Here is a 20692-nt window from a genome sequence, read left to right as displayed (position 1 = left end):
TGAATCCGACATCAACAAGCAACAAGCTCATCCCTTGCTCAAGCTTTTTGGTGTTAGATGTGCTCTCTGCTTCCAAACAAGTAAAATGTGATTAACTCTACCACTGTTCCCGGAGCCAGCTTTTTCATCTTCCTCTGTGCCTGAAAACGCACAACACACCAAAAAAGCCAAGATGCAGTGAAAGATTTGCAAGTAAACTTACACCAGGCAAAACAACCGAGCAGCTTGCACAAGATGTACTTGCCAAAAAAAAAAAAAAAAACTAGCTGAGCTATCCCCGCCTAGTTCAACTAACAAATGTTCATCTGACCGCTACTTGCAGCGCTTCGACCAGCCTTTGAGCAAAGAAGCGATGGAGGTCATCACCATGCTGGTGGACAAGGGGAACCATCTCAAGTCGAAGAAGTCCAAGAGGGTGGCACCCGCAAAGGGGGCCATGGCTTCAAGGGAAGGTTTTCGGCAAGAAGAAGGAGCATCGTCTGGTCCACCATGGAAATTTGCAATAATGTATTGAACATTGCCGTCTGTACCAATGGTTGTAGTAGTCCTCCTAAGTCTAATAGTATGTGATTCCTGTGTTAAGGTCAGTCCACCCTTAGGGCTTTAACTAGTAGTGTTGTAGTAAGACCAAGTACCAGATTGCCTGCTATCAACTGCCTGAGTGACAAAAGGAGAAGCGGGAAGAGCCATTGTCGACGAAGACTGAAGCAAAGGAAGAGTTTCGACTATGAGAGGAAGTATTTATCGGATTTTGTAACTCTTCTCCTGCTCCATCAACCCCCTAGTAGTATTCGGTGTCTTTTTTATGTCTCAACTTAACTGCAACATTTTGTGTTGGAACGTCCGTGGCTTAAACTCCTAAGCAAGAAGATCCACAGTGTGAAACATGGTGACGTCCACAGCGACTAAAATTGTCTATCTGCAAGAAACAAAAATGCAAGCTTGGTCACAACAAGATGTCATAGAGACTCTGGGACCTGAGTTCACCTAGGCCTATGCCTTCCTCCCATCCTTGGGGGTCAGTGCCAACATCTTGCTCGCTTGCTCATCTAACCACTTCTCCCTAGATGACATCTCTTCTACTGAACACACCATTTCGGCAAATATAACAATGCTCAATGACAATGCCACGTGGTCGATAACCACGGTGTATGGACCACAAACAGAAGAACATAAGTTGGCTTTCCTAGAAGAACTCAAAGGGGTCAAGAAACAGATGCGTAACGAGTGGCTCTTACTAGGGGATTTCAATCTAATTTATAGGGCTGAGGACAAAAACAATGGTAGACTAAACCACCAACTAATGGGGAGGTTTAAACGAACTATTGATGATCTACAAATCAGAGAATTATCGCTTAATGGTAGACGTTACACATGGAGCAATGAGCAAGAATGCCCAACGCTTACCCGTATCGATCGATGTTTCGCCACACCGGACTAGGATCTTTGTAGCGAAAATAGCCCTATTAGGCTATGATTATGATTTTGGTGATTAATGACAATATAGTCATTGGGACTAACATGTTTATCAAGTATATGCTTTAGTAGGTCTCATGGATGCAACAAAAGAGAAGTCGCCGAAGCCGGAACAAAGAGAGGAATGAATTAGACTTGTTACATGAATTTTGATGTGATCAAATGGAATGAATTTCTGTATAATCTTGTAGAGCTCTTCACAAGATTTCCATAGAGCCAAAGATTATCAAAATCGAAGTTCAGAGCGAAAAGTTATGCCCAAAATACATAACGTTGTTCTACTGAAATTTGCCTGACCGGATAGTCCGGTGTTCACATAAAAATTAGTCTGGTGCTACATAGGATAATCCGGTGAGTACAATAAAAAATAGTCTGTTGTTCACAAAAAATTTGAAGCGGAATCTTTTGCCTCACCCGGACGATCCAGTGTTCACAAAACGAACACACCGGACTATTATTTTCAGAGAGCATCAAAATGAACATATACACATAGGATAATCCGATGCATTTGTTCGGTGTTTAGTGAGTCATCACAGGATAATCCGATGTTCACAGAGGCTTGAGTGAGATTCTAACGGCTAGTTTGTGAGAGTGTACTCACCGGATGATCCGGTGTTAGTACTACTATTCTCACCGGATCATCCGGTATTAACAGCTTTTTAGAGCCGTTGGGTTAACATCTAATGCGCGAGTTTGAGGCTATAAATACCCCTCCACTCAGTCATTTGAGTGTGCAGGAGTCCAGAGAAGTTCACATACACCTGAGAAAACATCCAAGGCACCAAAGTGCTTAAAGTGATAATCCAAGACGATTAAGCACAAGATTAGTGAGTGATTAGTGCTTATAGGCCTAGAGAGTATGTTGCTAGGTGATTACTGCCTAGAGAGTGAATCAAGGAGTGATCCAACAGTGTATCTTTTGGTACGCCGGCACTTTGGAGTTTTGGTGACTCGCCGGCAAGCTTGTTGACCCTCCGACTTGGTGTGGAGCGGCGGCAAGGCGATTGTGCGGGGATGCGGAGACCCTTGTCTTTGTGGCTCAAGCTCCGAAGTGATCACGACGGCGAGGAACTGAAAGAGAGGCTAGTGGTGCGACCTTGCCTTAGTGGCTTGGTGGCTCATCTGGGTGGAGGCCTTGTCTTTGTGACTTAGTTGCTCAAAAGCCGTGACCGGGTGCCGCCGGGAGCATATCCTTTGTGAAGCTCCAACGTGGACTAGGGATGGCATTCATGCCATCGATACTACGGGAAAAAAATCCTTGTGCCGAGTTTGCTCTCCCCACCTTATTTACATTTCCACATTTACTTACTTGCAATTTACCTACTTAAATAGGTTGCAAGCATTTTGATTAGTAGAGTAGACACACTAGATAAATATAGAGCTTATTTAGATAGAAATTGATATATATTTATCTTGTGTTGTTTTTGGAGCTGAAATAGTTTTAAGTGTCATAATTCACCCCCCTCTTAGGATGTCACCGATCCTTTCAACCTTCTATTTCCTCAGGCAGGTCTCCATGCAGTCTCATTAATGGCCTCTGATCACTGCGCATTGGCGGTCCAAGGTGAGGAAGCATCGGTGAAATTTTCAGGTTTCCATTTTGAATCCTACTGGGTCAAAATGCCAAACTTTTTGGAGACCGTTCAAGAAGCCTGGGAACAACCAATACATATATTGAACCCTTTATTACATCTCTGGGTCAGGCTCAGTAGAACAACAAAGGCACTGAAAATCTGGGCGCGTGGATCGATCGGCAACACCAGATTGCACCTGGCTATTGCAAACGATGTAGTTTTCAAACTGGATGTCGCCCAAGAGCAGCGTGAGCTGACCCAGGATGAGAGGGTTTTTAGAAGTCAACTAAAAAAAGTGCTGGGACTAGCATAGATTGAACGTACCAGACTGAGGCAACACTCAAGAATGACGTGGGTCCAGAAAGGGGACACGAACTCAATTTTTTTTTCCAAATTAGAGCCAATGCACATCGATGAAAGAGCTTCATCCAAACACTTCAAACAGATGGAGGGTTTGCTCTAAATGCTAAGTAAAAGGAGGCTGAACACCCAAAATATTTCAAAGGCCAACTGGGCACTAATAATCCGAGAGAACTTCACCTTCACTGGGAGCAGCTAGGCTACCAAATGATTGATCTCTCTGAACTTGAACAACTGTTCCTGGAAGATGAGATTGAACAAATAATAAAGAGCATGCCAAATGAGAAACCCCCGGGTCCAGATGGTTTCATTGGAATTTTCTACAATGCTTCCTGGAACATCATTAAGGAAGATGTGGTGGTAGCGGTTCAGAGTTTCCACAGCCTGAATACTCTAGACCTTGCTCTCATGAATGAGGCCAATATGAAAGTACTTTATGTCGCCTAGAGGGGGGTGAATATGTGATATCTGAAATTTAAAACTTCACAACGGATTACAGCATCCGGATACTCCGTGTCAATCCGGAGACTACGGGTTATACAGACCCGGATACTCCGAGTGAACCCGGATAGTCCGACCTCAACAGGAAATCAAAAACTAAGAACTTTTAAGCAAATCTACTTTAATATATGAGTTACCGCAGGCTCTAATAGATGTCTAAAGACCTATTGACCAACAACCTGCAACTACACACTCACAAGCAAGTAGATCGGGGCAAATCGCCCAAAATCAACTAGACAAGAAAGTATGCAAGAAAGTAAAGGAGACAAGAATTTGTATCCCAAAGTTCGACCACTCTACAAAGAAGTGTCAACGTCTCCGTTGAGGAGCTCACAAAGAGCTGAGTGTCTTTCAACCATTTCCTTACCCAAGCGACCAACAAAGTCAAGCTAGAGCTACTTACTCAAATCGTTGGGATAATACAAATTTCTAGGGGCACTCCATAAGTTTTCGTGCTCTTCGGGCGACGTCTAGCTGTCTAGGAGCTCAAGGCTCCAAGAGTAAAGAACGTGGATGACGGCTTGGCGATGAACTCAAGTGCTCAAGATTGGATTTAAGCTCACTAGCTCTTAGTCTCACTCTCCCAACATTACTCTCCAAATCTTCCAAGATTTAAGGTTTTAGAGGAGTTAAGAGGGCTATTGAATGGCTATGGATGAGTTTGTCCATGAGTTGTTCAGCATCAAATGAAGGAGGGGGTATTTATATCCTCCCCCTAAAAAACTAGCCATTATTGTACTTTTTGAACTGATCCGGAGTATCCGGGTCACCCCGGAGACTCCAGATTGGCACAAATCACACAGCCACGAGCCTGTCTAGAACCCAACCCGGAGGGTCCGGATGAACACAGAACTCGAAGTTTTCGGATCAACCCAGAGGGTCCAGGTGAAACTTTTAGGCTCTAACCGAGACTCTCTACCAGAGTATAGTTCGAAAACTCCGTTCACCCGGAGTATCCGGGCCAACCCGGAGACTCTGGGTTAAAACATTAAACCCATCCCAAGAGCCTGGCTTGGAGGGTAGAGACTCCGGGCTGCTGTCCAGAATCCGGAGTATCCGGTCCAACCCGGAGACTCCGGGTTCAGACAAAAATAACACTTTCCCAGTGTCCGCGAATTACTGTGTCTCTCAATTTTTTGTTCTAAAAGGATACTTGAGCACTGAGACACCATCAAAACTATCAATACGCGTCCCTCTTGATAGAAGATATTCCTAAACTCAAATTCGAAAATAAAGGGAATTAAAACCTATTTAGTAACTACATGTTGCTTCTCTTTTCTTTTGAGGGATGTCATCATCGTTTAACTTTTTCATCAGGACTAAAACCTGTTCATAACCTTAATAAACATGTTAGTCCCTTAATCGTTTATCATCAATTAGCCAAAACTCACATAGGGGGCCTAAATGCATTTTCACAATATCCTATTGTTACCGAAAAAGGGAGAAGTTTGGACGGTAGCCGATTACTGACCAATTAGCTTGATCAATAGTGTCTCTAAGATCTTAACAAAGCTTCTTACAAACAGATTGGGAAAAGGACTCAAAGATATTATTTTGATCAGCCAAAGTGCGTTCATCAAGAAGAGATGTATACATGATAATTTTTTCTATGTCCAGGGCATAATCCAAGAACTGCAAAGGTTAAGAAAGCTGGCTCTGTTCATCAAGCTTGATATCTAAAAGGTTTTTGATTCTATAAACTGGTTGTATCTTCCAGAGGTGATGCAAGCTATTGGCTTCAGCCAAAGATGGAGGGATTGCTTATTAGAGCTCTTAAGGACACTATCATCTAGAGTTATTCTCAATGGTTAGCCTGGACCATGGATTCGACACGCCAGAGGCCTTCGTCAAGGGGATCCTTTGTCGCTGATGCCTTTTATTATAGCCATCGATCCCCTGCAATGCCTGATAGAACTAGTAGTACAAGAAGACAGCATCAGACCGATGCTGCCACGAGGGGCACATCTAAGATGCTCCCTATATGCAGATGATGTGGCTATTTTTGCTCAATCGGACAACAAGGACCTCACAACTCTTAGCACAATCCTTTCGGTGCTCCAGAAATGCTCCGAATTTGCAACGAACATGCATAAAAAAGAAATCTAACCAATAAGATGTGATGGCATTCAAACGGATACCCTACTCCAAAACTTCCCAGGTAAGATTTGTGACTTTCCTTGCTGCTACATGGGACTGCCATTACACATGAGAAAACTCAGGAAATTAGAAATTAAACCGGTAATTGATAAGCTGGGGAGCAGGCTACCGGGTTGGAAGGGCAAGTTCATGTCCTTGGCTGGCAGGGAGATGTTGGTCAAGACAGTTTTGTTGTCGCAACCGATCTATTTTCTGACCGTGTTCCCTCTTTAAAAATAGCTTGCCAAAAAGATTGACTGCATTAGAAGAGTGTTCCTTTGGAGAGGCGACAAACCTGAGAAAGTCATGGGAGGCACTGTCTGGTAAACTGGGACACGGTGTGCATGCCAAAGTTCCTAGGAGGGTTAGGCATACTAGATGTGCAGAGATTCACTCGTGCACTATGTCTTAGATGGCTTTTGCATAGTTGGAAAGAAGAGGAGCGGCCATGGGCTCACATGCAAATTCCTTGCGATCAGGCGGACCACGATCTCTTCAGTGCATCAACCATTGTAACCCTTGGCGACGGTAAGAAAACACAGTTTTGGAAATTTAGCTGGATACATGGCCAAGCCCCAAAGAACATTTCACCGAGCATATATGCAAAGTCTAGAAGAAAGAAACAACTTGGCAATGCGCTCCCAAACCACATATGGATAAATTGGCTAGGTCCAATACAAACCCAATCAGAACTTGAGCAGCTGCTATATCTTTGGGTAAAAGTGCAGGATCAAAGCATCACCAAAGGCTCTCAGGACATCATCACTTGGAGATGGACTGAAAATGGGGAATATACCATGAAAAGTGCATATCAAATACAATTCAAATGAAAGTTCAGAAGGCACAACATGAAAAATGTATGGAGAGCAAAAGCGGGATCCAAATGCAAATCCTTCTCATGGATCCTCCTTCAGAACAAAATCCTAACATGAGATAATTTGGCCAAGCGTGGATGGGGTGATACTCTAACTTGTTGACTATGTGACCAAGAAGACGAAACGACCACTCACCTGTGTATGGACTGCCTATTCACCAAAGAAACTTGGTAGCAGATTACTACCTGGTTCGAACTAGAGCATTTTCCACAGTTGGCCTCCTTCCAGACACTACGAGCGTGGTGGCACCATTCCAACAAGCAGGTTGACAATGAACACAGAGGGGAGTTCAACGACGTTGTCATCTATTTTTAGTGGCACATATGGAAGGAACACAATAGAAGAATTTTTCAAAATCAAACGATGACCGCACAAAGAGTTGTCGTTTTGATCAAAGAATCCATTGACGTTACGAGAGCCACGTGGAGGGTACAAGTTGTGGATTCATACGATGACTGGTTGTTCTGTCTATTTTTAGGCTCCTCTTTACTTAGTTTCTTCCTTCTTGGCATGTTTTGGAGGGGATAGGTTAGTTGTTCCCAACCCGGGATATGTTTTGGTGTGCCTGGGTTAGTCATTTCACAACCCGGGGCAACGTGTGTCGCCGTGTGCTGCAATCACCTTTTTTTTAATATCTCCTTTTCCTCTAATCTATGAAAAAAATCAGCAGAGCTCCTGCTGTCTCTTCGAAAAAACTCTACCATCCTAGATTAATGTTGTCAAAAGATAAATGAGCTCTAGTATTTGCGACAAGAGTATCTTCAAGCTCCATATTCTACCAGAACTATGGACGTTGCAGTGTTGCCACTTCAAAAGGACCATCTACTACTACCTGATACCAGTTACCGTATGCACATCAGGGAAGAAAAAAATCATTCCGAAAAATCCGGTAAATCCGACCTTTTGGTTTTACCCGTGGAGACTAGTAAAAAATCAAACCGGTTAAAAAAATTTCAATGGAATTTAAAAACTCTGCCCACTAGTTCCCGTCGAAACCCTATCCCCAATTCCCCATCATGTGTCCCTCCCCACCCCCAAATTTTCTAATTCTCTGATAGCGATGCTCAGGCTCGACTGCTCCCGTGGTCCCGCTCCCTCCCTCCTCTTTGGTCGCATGATGGCGCTCGAGCTCAGCTACTATATTATCTCGTTTCTTTGTTGTTATATGCAGTTTGTGATAATTAATTGATTAGGGGTAATTTCTTGCAAATTCGTGCCAATTGTTTTTGAATTTGATTTTGATAAATCTGATATATCATGTTTATCGGTGACCTCGGTAAATTTTATTTACTGGTAAAGAAAACCTTGTTTGTACACGACAAAAGAGAACCCAACAAACAATCTCACTAGCTATCATTAGCCAATATCATCACTTCTCTCTCTCTTCAAAGTCCTGGTTGCCTGCGAAGCTCCAGCTGAGCAACCTCCACTGCTTCAGCTTTAGTGCTTCTCAATCTCCTCCAAGGCATCACCGTTGATGGGCATGTGTTTCCATTTCCTTCCACCAGTTCGACTTTGACTCCCTTGTGTTTCTTCCTCGAAGAACGGTTAGCTGATGGGGCTTGATCTTCCCCAGGCTCATTCACATCCTCATCACCATCGACTTCACCCTCCAGTTGGGGCCATTCAGTACCACAACCAGGACATGCTCTTGAATCTTGCATATGCAAATAAATTAGCAAACCATGGCTTTAACATCAACATGAGTAACAGTGTGAACTAGAATTAGGCAACTACATTTCGTTGCGAAAATTTCTTCTTCAAACAGTACTCATGAATTCTAACATTGCATCCCTCATTCGAACAACTTGATGCCTATTGTGAAACATAAATAACAGAAAAATAGATCACAACAACGTTAGTTGGTTATATGGTAAATTAAAAGCAAGAGCAAGGCAACTGAAAATCGCAGAATCGTCGCATATCAATACCTTTATACAAGCTTCATTGCAGACCACGCATGACGGAATATTGTTACTATGGAACCAGCTTCGGATATCAAGAAATGATCTGATGCCCAGACCAATCTTACCTGTGGAGGTGTATGGTAGACAATGATATCGTACCAGTTCATTAAGAGTTTTCTCTTTCTGGCTCAACGTGAAGTTCTTTATGGAAGCAGGAAGATGAGATTGACTGTCCTGTGAACCGTCTACAATTACGACCTAGGAACAGAACACTAAATAACTCATGATAACATATTGCAGTCAAGATTAAACTGTGGCAATAAGTACATATGGTGCTGCCACAATATATGAAATTTATAATTCTATGAGCTACACCAAAACCACATGGCCATTTAGTATAGGTAGATATATGATAATGTGTGGTCAATGCATACATGAAAATAGATGAATCACGTTTCCAAAATGACAGTACAACAAACCTGGTTCTCAAGCCGGACATTGAGAGCGTCAATACTGGTGATGCTCCCATCATTTTGTGGCTTCACTGATGACGAAGGCAAGAACTAGTTGTGTCCCGAAGCGGCACCACGTGGACAAGTGCATAGATTAGCAACAAAAGGCCGCAGCAACAAAAGCAAAAGGAGACACGCTCCTATGCGCGAAAACCCCGCAAACACGGCAACTGAGATCTACAAAAATACTTCTACCACGTAGCTTGCAAGACTGAAAGGATCTAATGGCCCTAGAGGGGGGGGGTGAATAGGGTACTAATTTAAAACTAAACCAACTACCGATTTCTAGAACAAGAAGCAACCTTAGCCTAGAAAACAACTAGACGACATAGCAAGCTAGAAAGGTAAGAACACACATGCAAGCATATAAAACATAAGTAAAGTGCGGAATTGAAACTTGCATGAAAGAAATGCTGGAAGCAAAATGCGGAATGTAATAAAAGTAGGGAAAGAGGACACCGAGTTTTTTCCGAGGTATCGAAAAGTTGGCACTCTCCACTAATCCTCGTTGGAGCATCCACACAAGCACGTCACCCCCCCCCCCTGAGTCACCGAGACTCAAGTGCTCACTAGTGATTGCCACTTCTCCATCTCCGGATTGACGGGTATCAAACCAAGTACACGAGCTTCCTAGGGCTCCCACAAGATCTCCAAGAGCTCATCGAGAACACCTCCAATCTCCACGACTGGCTAGGTGTTGTCAACCACCAAGAGTAACAAGCTAATTGGTTCACTTGATCCCAATCAAGCCTAAAACAACAGCTAGATGCGCACTCACTACTCTTAGAGCACTAATGGAGTCCTTAATCTTGAATTAAAACATGCAAATCACTTCAAGTACTCTCCCTTGCCTCTAGATGACACACAATGTGTATGAATGCTTCTGAGTTGCAAGAGAGACAAATGAAACCAAGTGAGGAGGTATATATAGGCTAGAGGTCCAAATATAGCAGTTGCCCAACCACTCATTTTTTCTATGAACACCGAATGGTCCAGTGCACATGTCTCTGCTAACACCGGACAATCCGGTGAGTTAACTTTATCGACCTGCTAATTTGACAGTTGTCAGTAGCCATTGCAAAATGCTCCGGTGTTCTTCCATATAGCATCACCGGATAGTCCGGTGAGTTATACTCTATTTACTCAAAAATACGAAGCTTCTGTTAAATGGTCTGGTGATGACTCCTTTAAGTCATCAGACAATCCGGTCAGTTCAACTCTAATTTTCTCCAAAAATACCAAGCTTCTGTTAAATGGTCTGGTGTATGAACCCTTCAGATCACAGACAATCCGGCGCATATAACTTCACATTTCTCTAAAAAATGATTCTTCTGTTTAAATGCTTCGGTGTATAGTTCCTTCCATCACCGGACAATCCGATGAGTTTAGTTGAAGTCTTCTCAGAAAAGACAAATAGTCCGGTTAATTAAAAAGCCTTCTTACACCGGACAATTCGGTGAGAACAAACTTCCTAGAACTTGTTCAATTCAATTGACTTTAAGTTCTAACTTCTCAACTTCTCACCCATGGATTTCTTTGAGCTACCTAGTGATAGATTTTCGCAAGTATGCATCCAACTATATCTAGACTTAACTAGGTCAAGCTACAACACTTAGCCCCCTTTATAGTACGGTCAAAAGACAAAAGAAGACCTATAACTACTCCAAGTGTCATTCATCACCTTGTGACACTTAGAGCTAGAAGATTCTTAATCTTGACGCAAAAGTCCTTTGATCGACCAATAGAATTCCATGAGGGACCAAGAAAAACCACCCAATCATTGTGAATTAAAGAATTTTAATTTCTTCAAAACATACGTATTAGTCACAATGATATGGTTGTCATCAATCACCGAAACACTTACCACTTACCACTTACCACTTACTTAGGGACCTAGATGCTACAAAGACACCAAGTGAGACTTCCTCTAACGAGGTCGAAGATTGTAGAACAAAAATACCTCGTGAACTAACTTCGAATGGACAATGTCATTGTTTAATCAGTTGCTCCTAAACCACTCATCCAAATCGAACAAGACTAGCACCATCATAAAGAAAATGACTAGACCTACAACTTTCATTTTAAGCTTATGATCGCATTCGACACCGATTCAACCTCAGCTTTCAGAATTAAAATGCAACACGATAGGCGGATCCTCGGACACTAACCCGACGACAAAAAGTATATTCCCAATTATCCACAAGCATCTAAGGACTAATTAGAAGTCACCTTCGCGATAAGGAACTTGAATCGACGATGGATTCGATGATTTCTCGCAAAAGCCTCTCTTCTTTCCTTATTCTTCTTCCTCTTCCTATTCCTTCTCCTTCTTCCTCTTCCTTCTCTTTTCTTTCTTTCTCTCTTTCCTTCTATCTTCTTTCTTTCTCCTTTCCTAGTTGTCGGTCGCCACTGCGCCTCACAGATGCCCCTGCAACCACCGACAGGCAACACTCTGGCCATCGGTGGTGGTGGCCGGGCGGCACTCTGGCTGGGTGACAATGGGCGCGGGAGCAAGCAGTAGGGTCGGGTGACAGCGGCCGATGAGTTGGTGACAGCCAGGCTGACGGTGGCTAGGGTTCTGGGGGAAACGGGCGAGGGTGTCAAGAGGCTCTAGGTGGGGATCAGGATGATGACCGATCCCACATGACCTTATTCTCTTTTTTAATTTTCTTTTCATCCAACGGTCTAGATTTATTGGACTCTATACGACTTCACTGAGTGCCCAAACGAGACATTTCATAGCAAAACAGATTCGTCTCGACAAGATTTATGCATCCATAGTCTCCGATCGTCCATCTAAGCAACAGAACAAAAAGTCAAAATTTACACTTCTCGTTGGTCTCGCGGTCAACTTCTGAATTTGCATATTTTCAAGTATTACAAAATTCTCGACCAAAATTTAGTGTTTCGCAAATAACGAGGATGTGGCATTCTTGTGTTACAAATGTGCATTCTTTTTAAGAAGCACCAATACAACTCATATATGCATACATATAGTCACACCATCACATGCATATCCTTACATAACATCTACTAAAGGCTAGAGATACAAAACTTAAAGATTGACAAAGTTACCATATACGTCTCGCTATTAACGGATACATCGTCTACACTAAAAAAAAATTATATCTTGATGAGACATATAAGGAGCAAAATTAAGTTTATTATTTGATGGATAAGGAGTACAACCACATTCACTAATCATCGAAGCAAACGTGCATTGATGGAGGTGAAGAGCATCATAGATAATGTTCATTGTTCAATGCGCATGATATGAGCTAAGCATCTCCCTTTCTTGTTGGGTTAGACAGAGATTAGTATGCTAAGTTAACCACTTGAGAGCATCAAGCTTGCGCCTTTTGATTTGCTTGTAATTGGTTATGTTGGATCTGTTAGATAAATTTACTGATGTGAGATCTCATATGGTAGCATGGCTTATATCTATGTATCTATTTATTGTGCATCAATTAATTGTATACAACTTCCTTTTTCTTCTTATCCAGTGAAATTTACGACATGATATGTTAAATTTGTATTTTTAAATATCTAAGTATTATTAAATTTGTAATCATAAGTATTTAGATATTTTTTATAAGTCTACTAAACAATTTAAGAGGTTTTCTTGTTTAAAAAATATCAGTGACTGTGTTCGTTCTTTATTTATATTAGAGACTATCCACGTTCATACCTATATCCAAAGTTATCTGTATTCATTTCGAATCTAATAAAAATACGAAAATAAGTATGCAAAGTTATTTATGTTCATTTCGAATCTAATAAAAATATGAAAATAAGTATGATACAGATATTGTAACCGATCCGTTTTCACCCTACACAAAGAACGGGAGGAAACGGCCCCAAAGCCAAACCCTCTCGTCTTCCACCCTCCTTCCCCTTCCCCTTCCCCTTCTCCGCGGCGGCAGAGTCAAGCTCAGGAGCTCGCTACCGAGGTACTAATCTCTCTCCCTCCCAAACCCTAAGCGAATTTCTGATTTTGGGCGACTTTTCTGATTTTTTTTCTGCGCAAGATTGGCTCGATCTTGCTTTCCCAAGAAGCATAAATTTCTTTAGGGTTTTGGCGTCTCCGCGAGGGAGCTGAGTTAGGCGGGGCCTTCGTGATGGCGGGCACGAAGGCGGACGCCAACGCGGAAACGGGGGGCGGCGGCGGTTCCTTCAGCGAGCAGAGGCTGGCAGAGAAGCTCGACAAGCTCAACAGCTCCGCGGCGAGCATCCAGAGTATCCTTTTCTCGGTGGTTTCTTTCTTGCACGCTTGCAAGTTCGGGTAATCCAGCCGTTGCTTTCTGTCTTATTGTTTTGATTAATCTAGTATCGAGTAAAGCCCTAAATTTCAAAGTTGCAATGTCTATGAGTAGAACTGGCCAGGCGATGTCATTGGTCATTCGAAGTACAATTTTCTTGTGCTGTTTTTGTTTCTTGGTTTATAGCCATCTTGTTTTGTTCCATATAATGCTTGTTGTGTTGTTGTTAGTTTGCTGGTCACATGGGTAGAAGGTACCAATATTTCCTCTTGTGGTTGAATGTGATTCATATGAGTGTATCTGTAGTATAATCTGATTTATGCCTCTGTACTTCTTGACAAGTATTTTGTTTCTAGACTTCTAGTGTCTATCTTGGACAGTTTGTTCCAAAAAATAGTTTTCTTTTGCTGCATTATAGATTTAAAAAAGTGAGGGTACAATTCTTTTTAATTAGCTTTGTGCTGCACTTGATTTTTCATGTGTTTACTGCTGAAGCTTGGTTTCCATTTTTTTTGTTATAAAGATTATTTTCATTGTCTTTTTTTAGGGTGTTCTCTTTGTGAAATGGCACATGATGACAGGAACTCCTAGGACTCTACATTACATTTAATTATATATATCTCTTGCTTGCCTGGGCATGCATGTATTTTTTTTATCCTCTTCAGCTTACCAAATTAAGTGAGCAGAATAATTATATGCTGCACTTTGATAAGGAGAATCATATGATTATTTCCATGTTATTGTTCTTGCATCCTGTGTGAGGAAGTCCATGTAGTATGTGGTATATCTCTACTATATAAAACACGAGTTGATTCCCACGTCATCTCTTCTCCTACTCTCCTCCTATCTAATAAAAACCCCTAGAATTCAAATAATTTACCTACTTTTGCCATCCACTCTCATCATCTAGCCTCCATGCGTCGTTACCGGCCCCAAATATGAGACCTATTTTACTAATAAAAATAAATGAAAAATTAGGAGGGAAATTAACGAATAATCTCCTTTTTTGGGGATCATATCTGAAATCAAACTACGGCATTGCTTCCGATGTATTCGTTCGGTGGCGCTCCCATAGCGCATCCACATCTCCATATCTTGAGTTTGTGCTTTTGATGTTACCGCGTCCAATGTTTGTGTTTTCGTTGCAACGCACGGACATGGTGAAATATACGGCAAATGTTGTTGTGACTCTTGGAAATGTCTTACATACTAACAATTCATATCCTGTAGAAGCAAATGTTCTCACCCCATGTTAACTTTCCACGCTAATCCGGACCTTTGATCTACACTCACCTACCTTGATCTCCACCACTCAACCTTAGGCTTTATGCACATTGTTGCACTTTTTTTGGGGCTCAAAACATGCTCTGCTTCTTGACATCTAACATAGCACTCACTAGCAAATTGGGATGAAATGACTGAAACTGTGGCCCATTTTCTAATGGGAATCTACATGGTAGGTAGGCTTCAAAGATGGAACCTATATTAACCTGGGAAGTATGCTTCCATTTTATTTCATATTGGTAGACTCAATTCTGTGGTTTATACCTTGTGTGCTTTAATCATGTCTTGATACAATATGGTTTTATTTAATCCAGTTTTCTCAAGTAGTATATGACCACATTATTTATTTATTTCTTCATTTCCTCTGGCTGTTTATAATGTCAAATTTAATCAGAGTTTCTTTTTTCTGTTTTCCTTTGTAAGTTTGCATCTAGATTGCAATAGTGTTTTTTTTTGTATTCCTTAATTCTTATGCAGCGCTTTCACAATGGTGCATTTTTCACCGCAAGAGAGCCAGAAGAGTAGTAGACACATGGGAAAAGCAGTTTAATAGTGCAACGAAGGATAAGAAAGTATCATTCCTGTATCTATCAAATGATATCCTGCAAAACAGCAAACGTAAGGGAGGAGAATACGTGAATGAGTTCTGGAGGGTTCTACCTAGATCACTGAAACATGTCTATGAAAATGGGGAAGAGGAAGGAAAGAAAGTGGTGGCGAGATTAGTAAGTTTTTCTTGTTTCACTGTGACATGATTAATGCTTCGCAGCCCAGCAACTCCTTTTATTCTAAAGTGGTCCTATACTCCTAGTGCCTTGTACTCATGATTGTTGTTTGTTTAGTTGGTATAGCAAACTATTGGAGTCATATGCTATTGCTGCTTTATGTTATTTGACTATCATATTATTCCCCTGGTATACTTCTCTGGATTTCTGATATTTGTTTGCTCTGATGTCTTTTGAAGGTATGATCATGGTCATGTGCATGGTGCATTAGATTTTGACATATATGTACATAAAATGTGAGCTAAAAGTCATACAAGAGTGGGACCAATTAATAAAGTGAATAGCCTTTTCGTTTCTAGCCTCATTTCCTCGTTGGTAGCTCTTGTTGGGTTTCATCTATAGCCTACCTCAACTTGCTTGGGATTCAAAGGTTTTGTTGCTGTTGTATTGTTTTCTCAAATGACTGTTTTCCTTGGTAAGTTGGTAGTCAGCTGCCAGAAACAGCAATCCAGACTTTGTTCCACTTGTGTTCTTTAGGTGTATAAATATTTGCATGGGCTTCTTATTCATAGTTTGCTTGGACCTTCGTCAATACTCTGTAAGGAAATTTGCTGCAAAAGTTGATGGAGTCATGTGCACTAATAGGACACCATACTGCATTGTGACTAGATTAATTATGGAACAACCGATGATAAATTTAATCATTTACTTAGTTTTTTTTATCGCAAGTCCAAAATTGAAAAAATTGAAGTGTTTCTATCTTGTTGTTTTCTGGAACTACAGATAGGAATTTGGGGTGAAAGGAAGGTTTTTGGGACCCGTATTGAAAGTCTGAAAGATGACATCCTTGGTGACAACCCTCCTACATTGGATAACAATGGGAATAGTTCAAAACCTAGCTCTAATCCCTCTTCAAATTCCAAAGCTGCACGGAAGGATTCCAGTACAATAGTAAAAGTAACTTGCCTATTATCCTGTTGTACAATTTTGCTTTCTTGTACGTGAGTGGATTTAACATATTGAATTGGATATGAGAGTACCTTCTTATTGTTGATCTTTTACTGTAGAAACTGACTGTTGGTGGTATGCCTGAAAAGATTGTAACTGCATACCAATTTGTGCTTGATAAACATTTTGATGAAGACACAGCTTTGAACAAATGCAAGAGTATTGTTGGTGTTTTGGAGAAGATAAATAAAGATATAGATGATGCTTGTACCCATGGTAAGGATTTTGCTCGATCACTAGTTATTTAGTGTTATGGATATCTGCTGTTGAAGAAATTTGACACCATCCTTATGCATTCTGCAATTTTGGCCTGTATTTCTTTTTCATAAGGTATTCAGCCAGCATCATCATTGATTTCCGACCTTCAAGAACAGGAAACAACCCTAAAGCAGTGCATTGAACAACTTGTAAGTGTCGGTACAGCGAGGATGTCCCTGATCAATCAATTAAAAGAAGCCCTCAGTGAACAGGTCTTGAGCACCCTTTTTTATTACTTCCGAATGTTCCATCTCAATTGCATTTGCCTCATGCTTCTCAAAACTATATGTTTTCCTGTTTATATAACAGGAGTCGAAGTCGGAGCTTCTTCGCCATCAGTTGCAAGTAAGAATCATTCTTTTACGTTTTCTTGCATGTTATCGTCCTTTTCGTTTGTTGTTATTCCTTGCAAAAACATGCCCTAGAGGCCTAAATCATTCTATCCTATGATGTTTTTACTGCTCATGTCCAATTAAATGGGGTTTGTTAGGTCATAAATACATGCCGAGCATGTTCTTGGATCTTTAAGTATTCCCATTATGATGCTTTGCTTCCTTGCTCCAGCTATTGTTATTCCATATCGAAGTTTTGGGCACCATTCTTTTTCTTGGTACTGCATGACATGTAGGCATAAATAGAGTTCGTTATCAATGGCATACCATTGGTGAAATTGTGTCCACACGTTCAGGATGAATAGTGTGATAAAATAATTAGAAAAGAGTGGCAGCAGATGGCCACGTGCACAGATGACAGATGGATAGAGAAGCACTAACATGGTTCTATTGCTCAAATCCTTAATCCTCTAATAGGATAGCTGATGACTTCTGAATCTAACATAATTTGCCTTTGCGATGGAAGGCAGACCAACTGTGCTCTGCTTGGTATGTGTTTGTTGCACATATATGTCAATGATCATAACAACTTGGTGCGCCTGAAGTCCAAGCCAGTCTTTTGAGGTGTGCTTACTTCCATTTGGGCTGCTCGGACTATGGTGTGATCTGACTGTTCTGTGCACTCGGACGTTTTTCCATTTTGTTATTTGTTCTTTTGAAACAAAGAATGGACCAACCCTCATAACAGAAGTGTCCAGTGTCCTAGCCTGAAAAAAATATTTTTATTATTTTGTATATGCTTTCTAGTTCTCTTAGGTATTCTAATATCTTTTTGGTGCATAGCAATGGTAGCATAGCTCTTAATCTGTTCATGTAGCTCACGTCTCACCACAACTTTTGTGGCACTATTATAATAGGTCTAGTTGTTTTGGTCCGTTTTGTGCATCTGCTCCCATCTCCCATCAATATTGCTTTGCCATATGTACTGGGGCAGGGTTGAGAGGGGGACGGGGAGGTAGCTTGCAATTTCTTCCATGATTATTTCTTGGGAATAGACAAGCTTATATAGTGCTTCCCCTAACAATTGCAACTAGGACTCAAACTAGAAACAAACCAATCTAGAGAACTTTCCAACTAATAAAAGATAACTCAAATCTAATTAACTTAACTAATTTGGGCCACATGAGATACCCCATGACAGTCACATTCTTATCGTGACTCATACCCTATCAATATTGTGAGTATGGATGCGGGTATGGCTGCATGGGTAATGTTTACCCATTGGCATCTCACTGCTACTAGCTCCAAATCTAAATTCATGCAAGTTTTAATAAAAGAATCTAGACTTAACAAATTCTTGTTTTAATGAATGCCACTTGGACTAGCGAGCAGCGGCACATGTGTTAGCTGAGCCACCTAGCACCCTGTAACACAAATATGCCTCGTACTAGCTCCTATTGCAACCTGGCCACCCCATGGCATTTCCACTGCGCACTTAGACTACTTCCTGATTCCAACTTAAGCCTGTTAATTTGAAAAAGGCCACCTAGACTGCTTCACTGTACAGCACCAGCCATGCAGGCCTTAGGTCTTCACATCCTCCCAGGGTCCCAGTCTGGCCCTTGCATTGCTATGTCCGATGGGCATGTGCTGATACCAAAATGTGTCTGTTTTCATTTTCCTTCTATTTTTTTTTTCTTGAAATGGAAAATGCACCTCTGGTGATGGAGACATGCATATGTTTTGTTGCTTATCGCTGATCCTTAATTGTAGTGTTCATTCCTGTGAACTTCTTGCTGGAATTATTTTATGAGGGCACAATTCTTTAGTATTGGTAACTATCATCATATCTGATATTGTAATATCTTTTCTGTAACTGTAATCGTGCTTTAGCCGTTATATGCAAAATTAGTGATATCTGGCTAATCCCTGACCTAATTGCCAAAACAGGTTGCTCAAATAGAGGCTGAACGTGCCATGCAACTAAGACAACGACATGGTGGTGCCCTTGTCATGAATGGTGCAGGATCTATTTCTAGTCCACTCATGATTACTCCTCCAGAGCAAACAGCTACCATGATGCAGAGTTTAGGAGTAAGGCCAATATCTCCCCAGTTACAACCACTGCATCCAGCAACCTCACTTCCCACGGCAGTCAGTGCAGTGGGTGATGAGCCCAAGAAAACGGCAGCAGCTATGGCAGATAAGCTTGCATCTTTGTCAGCACCTGAGCAGGTGCTGTCCTCCATTTTCTCATCCTTTGTTGCTGAGCAAGCTGCTTCCATGAATAGTGGATCTCTTTCTGGAGAACTCTCTGCAGGACCGCCAGGCTTCCAGATTGAAAAGAGGCCTAGGCTTGAGAAATCCGTGCAGGCAGGTGACACGGTTGCTCCTCCCTATTTTGGGCAATTGACACAGGTGCAACGACAGATTGGAGCAGTACCTACTTCTCTTGGAGGCACACAACCACCAGCACAACCAAATCAAGCACCTGGCCCATTTCCACCTCCACCACCATTGCCATCTCTATTGCCACCACTTCTGCAACAATTTGGTCAAAGTACTGGAGGAATGATCGGAATGGGACCTTTCGCAATGATGGCCGGCTCTATGCCGCCTCCGCCACCATTGTCTAACATTCTGCCAGCAGGTTTTCCAAGACCAAGTGGGCCACCGCCTCCACCTCCGCTTACACCAGCTCAGAACCAACCCCAGCAACAGCAGTCTCCTCAGGCACCACAGCAGACGCCGACATCAACTGGATTCTTTCAATCATCAGGCATTGGGTTCTTCCCACCGGTGCAGGTGCAGCAATCTCCATCTGTGCAACGACAGTGATTCAACGGCATTCATCAAGGCTTTAAAGGCAGCACCTTGTGCTAACTTTGTATATTAAACAATAATCCCCGAGTATTAAGCTTTTACTGGTCCTGCAATCGAAGCAGGATCAATGCTCACGAATTGGAAAGATTTGTAGAATAGGCATGTGGCTTTTGAGGTGTATAACTGTTCCTTTTGGTCTGAGGAGTTTGTTTTAACTCTTCCTGGTCATGTGAAGTAGTTACTTCCTTTTTTTGCACTTCCCCTTAATTAGTCCCGAGGCAAACAATAGTGACAGTAACATTGTTGCTTAAGTGTTGCCCAATGCTAGAACAGTTTTAGGGATCAAAGAGTTGTAGAACTTACTGGTCATAGTCTCATAGATATGATGTGAACTGCAAATATTTTTCCTGTTCAAATTTATTTATTATCATTTTTATTATAACGGTTGGTGCAAAATTGCTGTTTTTCTTCACTTGCTTCCTACTTAAGGGTTAGTCTGGAGAAGGGATGGTGATTCAAAGAGTTGAAAATAAACAAACTTGACCTTTATGAATAAAGCAAATGTCTATGTAGTCTGTTGAGGTAAAGATCCATGTGATTTGCGTAGACTCAGGTTATCTGTTGCTACAGAGAGTTATACGATGTTAAATGGGATAAGTATT

At 41.6% G+C, this 20692-nt stretch overlaps 2 protein-coding genes across 3 annotated transcripts; one reads left to right on the top strand and one right to left on the bottom strand.

The window, feature by feature from the left end:
- Positions 1 to 8307: 8307 nt before the first annotated feature.
- Positions 8308 to 11801, bottom strand: LOC133905355 (uncharacterized). The gene is made up of 5 exons (XM_062347121.1): positions 11762 to 11801; positions 9309 to 9373; positions 8854 to 9087; positions 8662 to 8737; positions 8308 to 8582 (listed from the first exon to the last, which is right to left on the bottom strand). The coding sequence occupies exons 1-5, from the start codon at positions 11799 to 11801 to the stop codon at positions 8308 to 8310; spliced, it is 690 nt and encodes a 229-aa protein (XP_062203105.1).
- A 1346-nt stretch (positions 11802 to 13147) lies between these two features.
- Positions 13148 to 20472, top strand: LOC133904724 (uncharacterized). 2 transcript variants are annotated; one of them, XM_062346228.1, is made up of 8 exons: positions 13148 to 13291; positions 13370 to 13577; positions 15362 to 15609; positions 16393 to 16566; positions 16677 to 16833; positions 16948 to 17087; positions 17185 to 17220; positions 19158 to 20472. In XM_062346228.1, exons 2-8 carry the CDS (start codon positions 13460 to 13462, stop codon positions 20043 to 20045), a joined length of 1761 nt encoding a protein of 586 aa, XP_062202212.1. In that variant the 5' UTR covers positions 13148 to 13291; positions 13370 to 13459; the 3' UTR covers positions 20046 to 20472. The 2 variants fall into 2 exon arrangements, with proteins under 2 accessions (XP_062202212.1, XP_062202213.1); XM_062346229.1 differs by lacking the exon at positions 16393 to 16566.
- Positions 20473 to 20692: the final 220 nt, after the last annotated feature.

Source organism: Phragmites australis, chromosome 22, assembly GCF_958298935.1.
Source record: "Phragmites australis chromosome 22, lpPhrAust1.1, whole genome shotgun sequence".
Lineage (NCBI taxonomy): Eukaryota > Viridiplantae > Streptophyta > Magnoliopsida > Poales > Poaceae > Phragmites > Phragmites australis.
Note: the sequence above shows the minus strand (reverse complement) of the source record. Positions and strands in the feature narration are given on the sequence as shown.

Bases quoted from the DNA above. Each gene is read 5' to 3' on its own strand.
- LOC133904724 (XM_062346228.1), top strand. From the start codon at position 13,460: ATGGCGGGCACGAAGGCGGACGCCAACGCGGAAACGGGGGGCGGCGGC. The intron at 13,578-15,361 runs GTATCCTTTTCT...ATTCTTATGCAG, and splicing joins CTCCGCGGCGAGCATCCAGA to CGCTTTCACAATGGTGCATT. The intron at 17,088-17,184 runs GTCTTGAGCACC...TTTATATAACAG, and splicing joins AAGAAGCCCTCAGTGAACAG to GAGTCGAAGTCGGAGCTTCT.
- LOC133905355 (XM_062347121.1), bottom strand. From the start codon at position 11,801: ATGGCCAGAGTGTTGCCTGTCGGTGGTTGCAGGGGCATCT. The intron at 9,374-11,761 runs GTGAGGCGCAGT...CTTCGTCATCAG, and splicing joins CGGTGGTTGCAGGGGCATCT to TGAAGCCACAAAATGATGGG. The intron at 8,738-8,853 runs GTATTGATATGC...GTTTCACAATAG, and splicing joins GCAATGAAGCTTGTATAAAG to GCATCAAGTTGTTCGAATGA.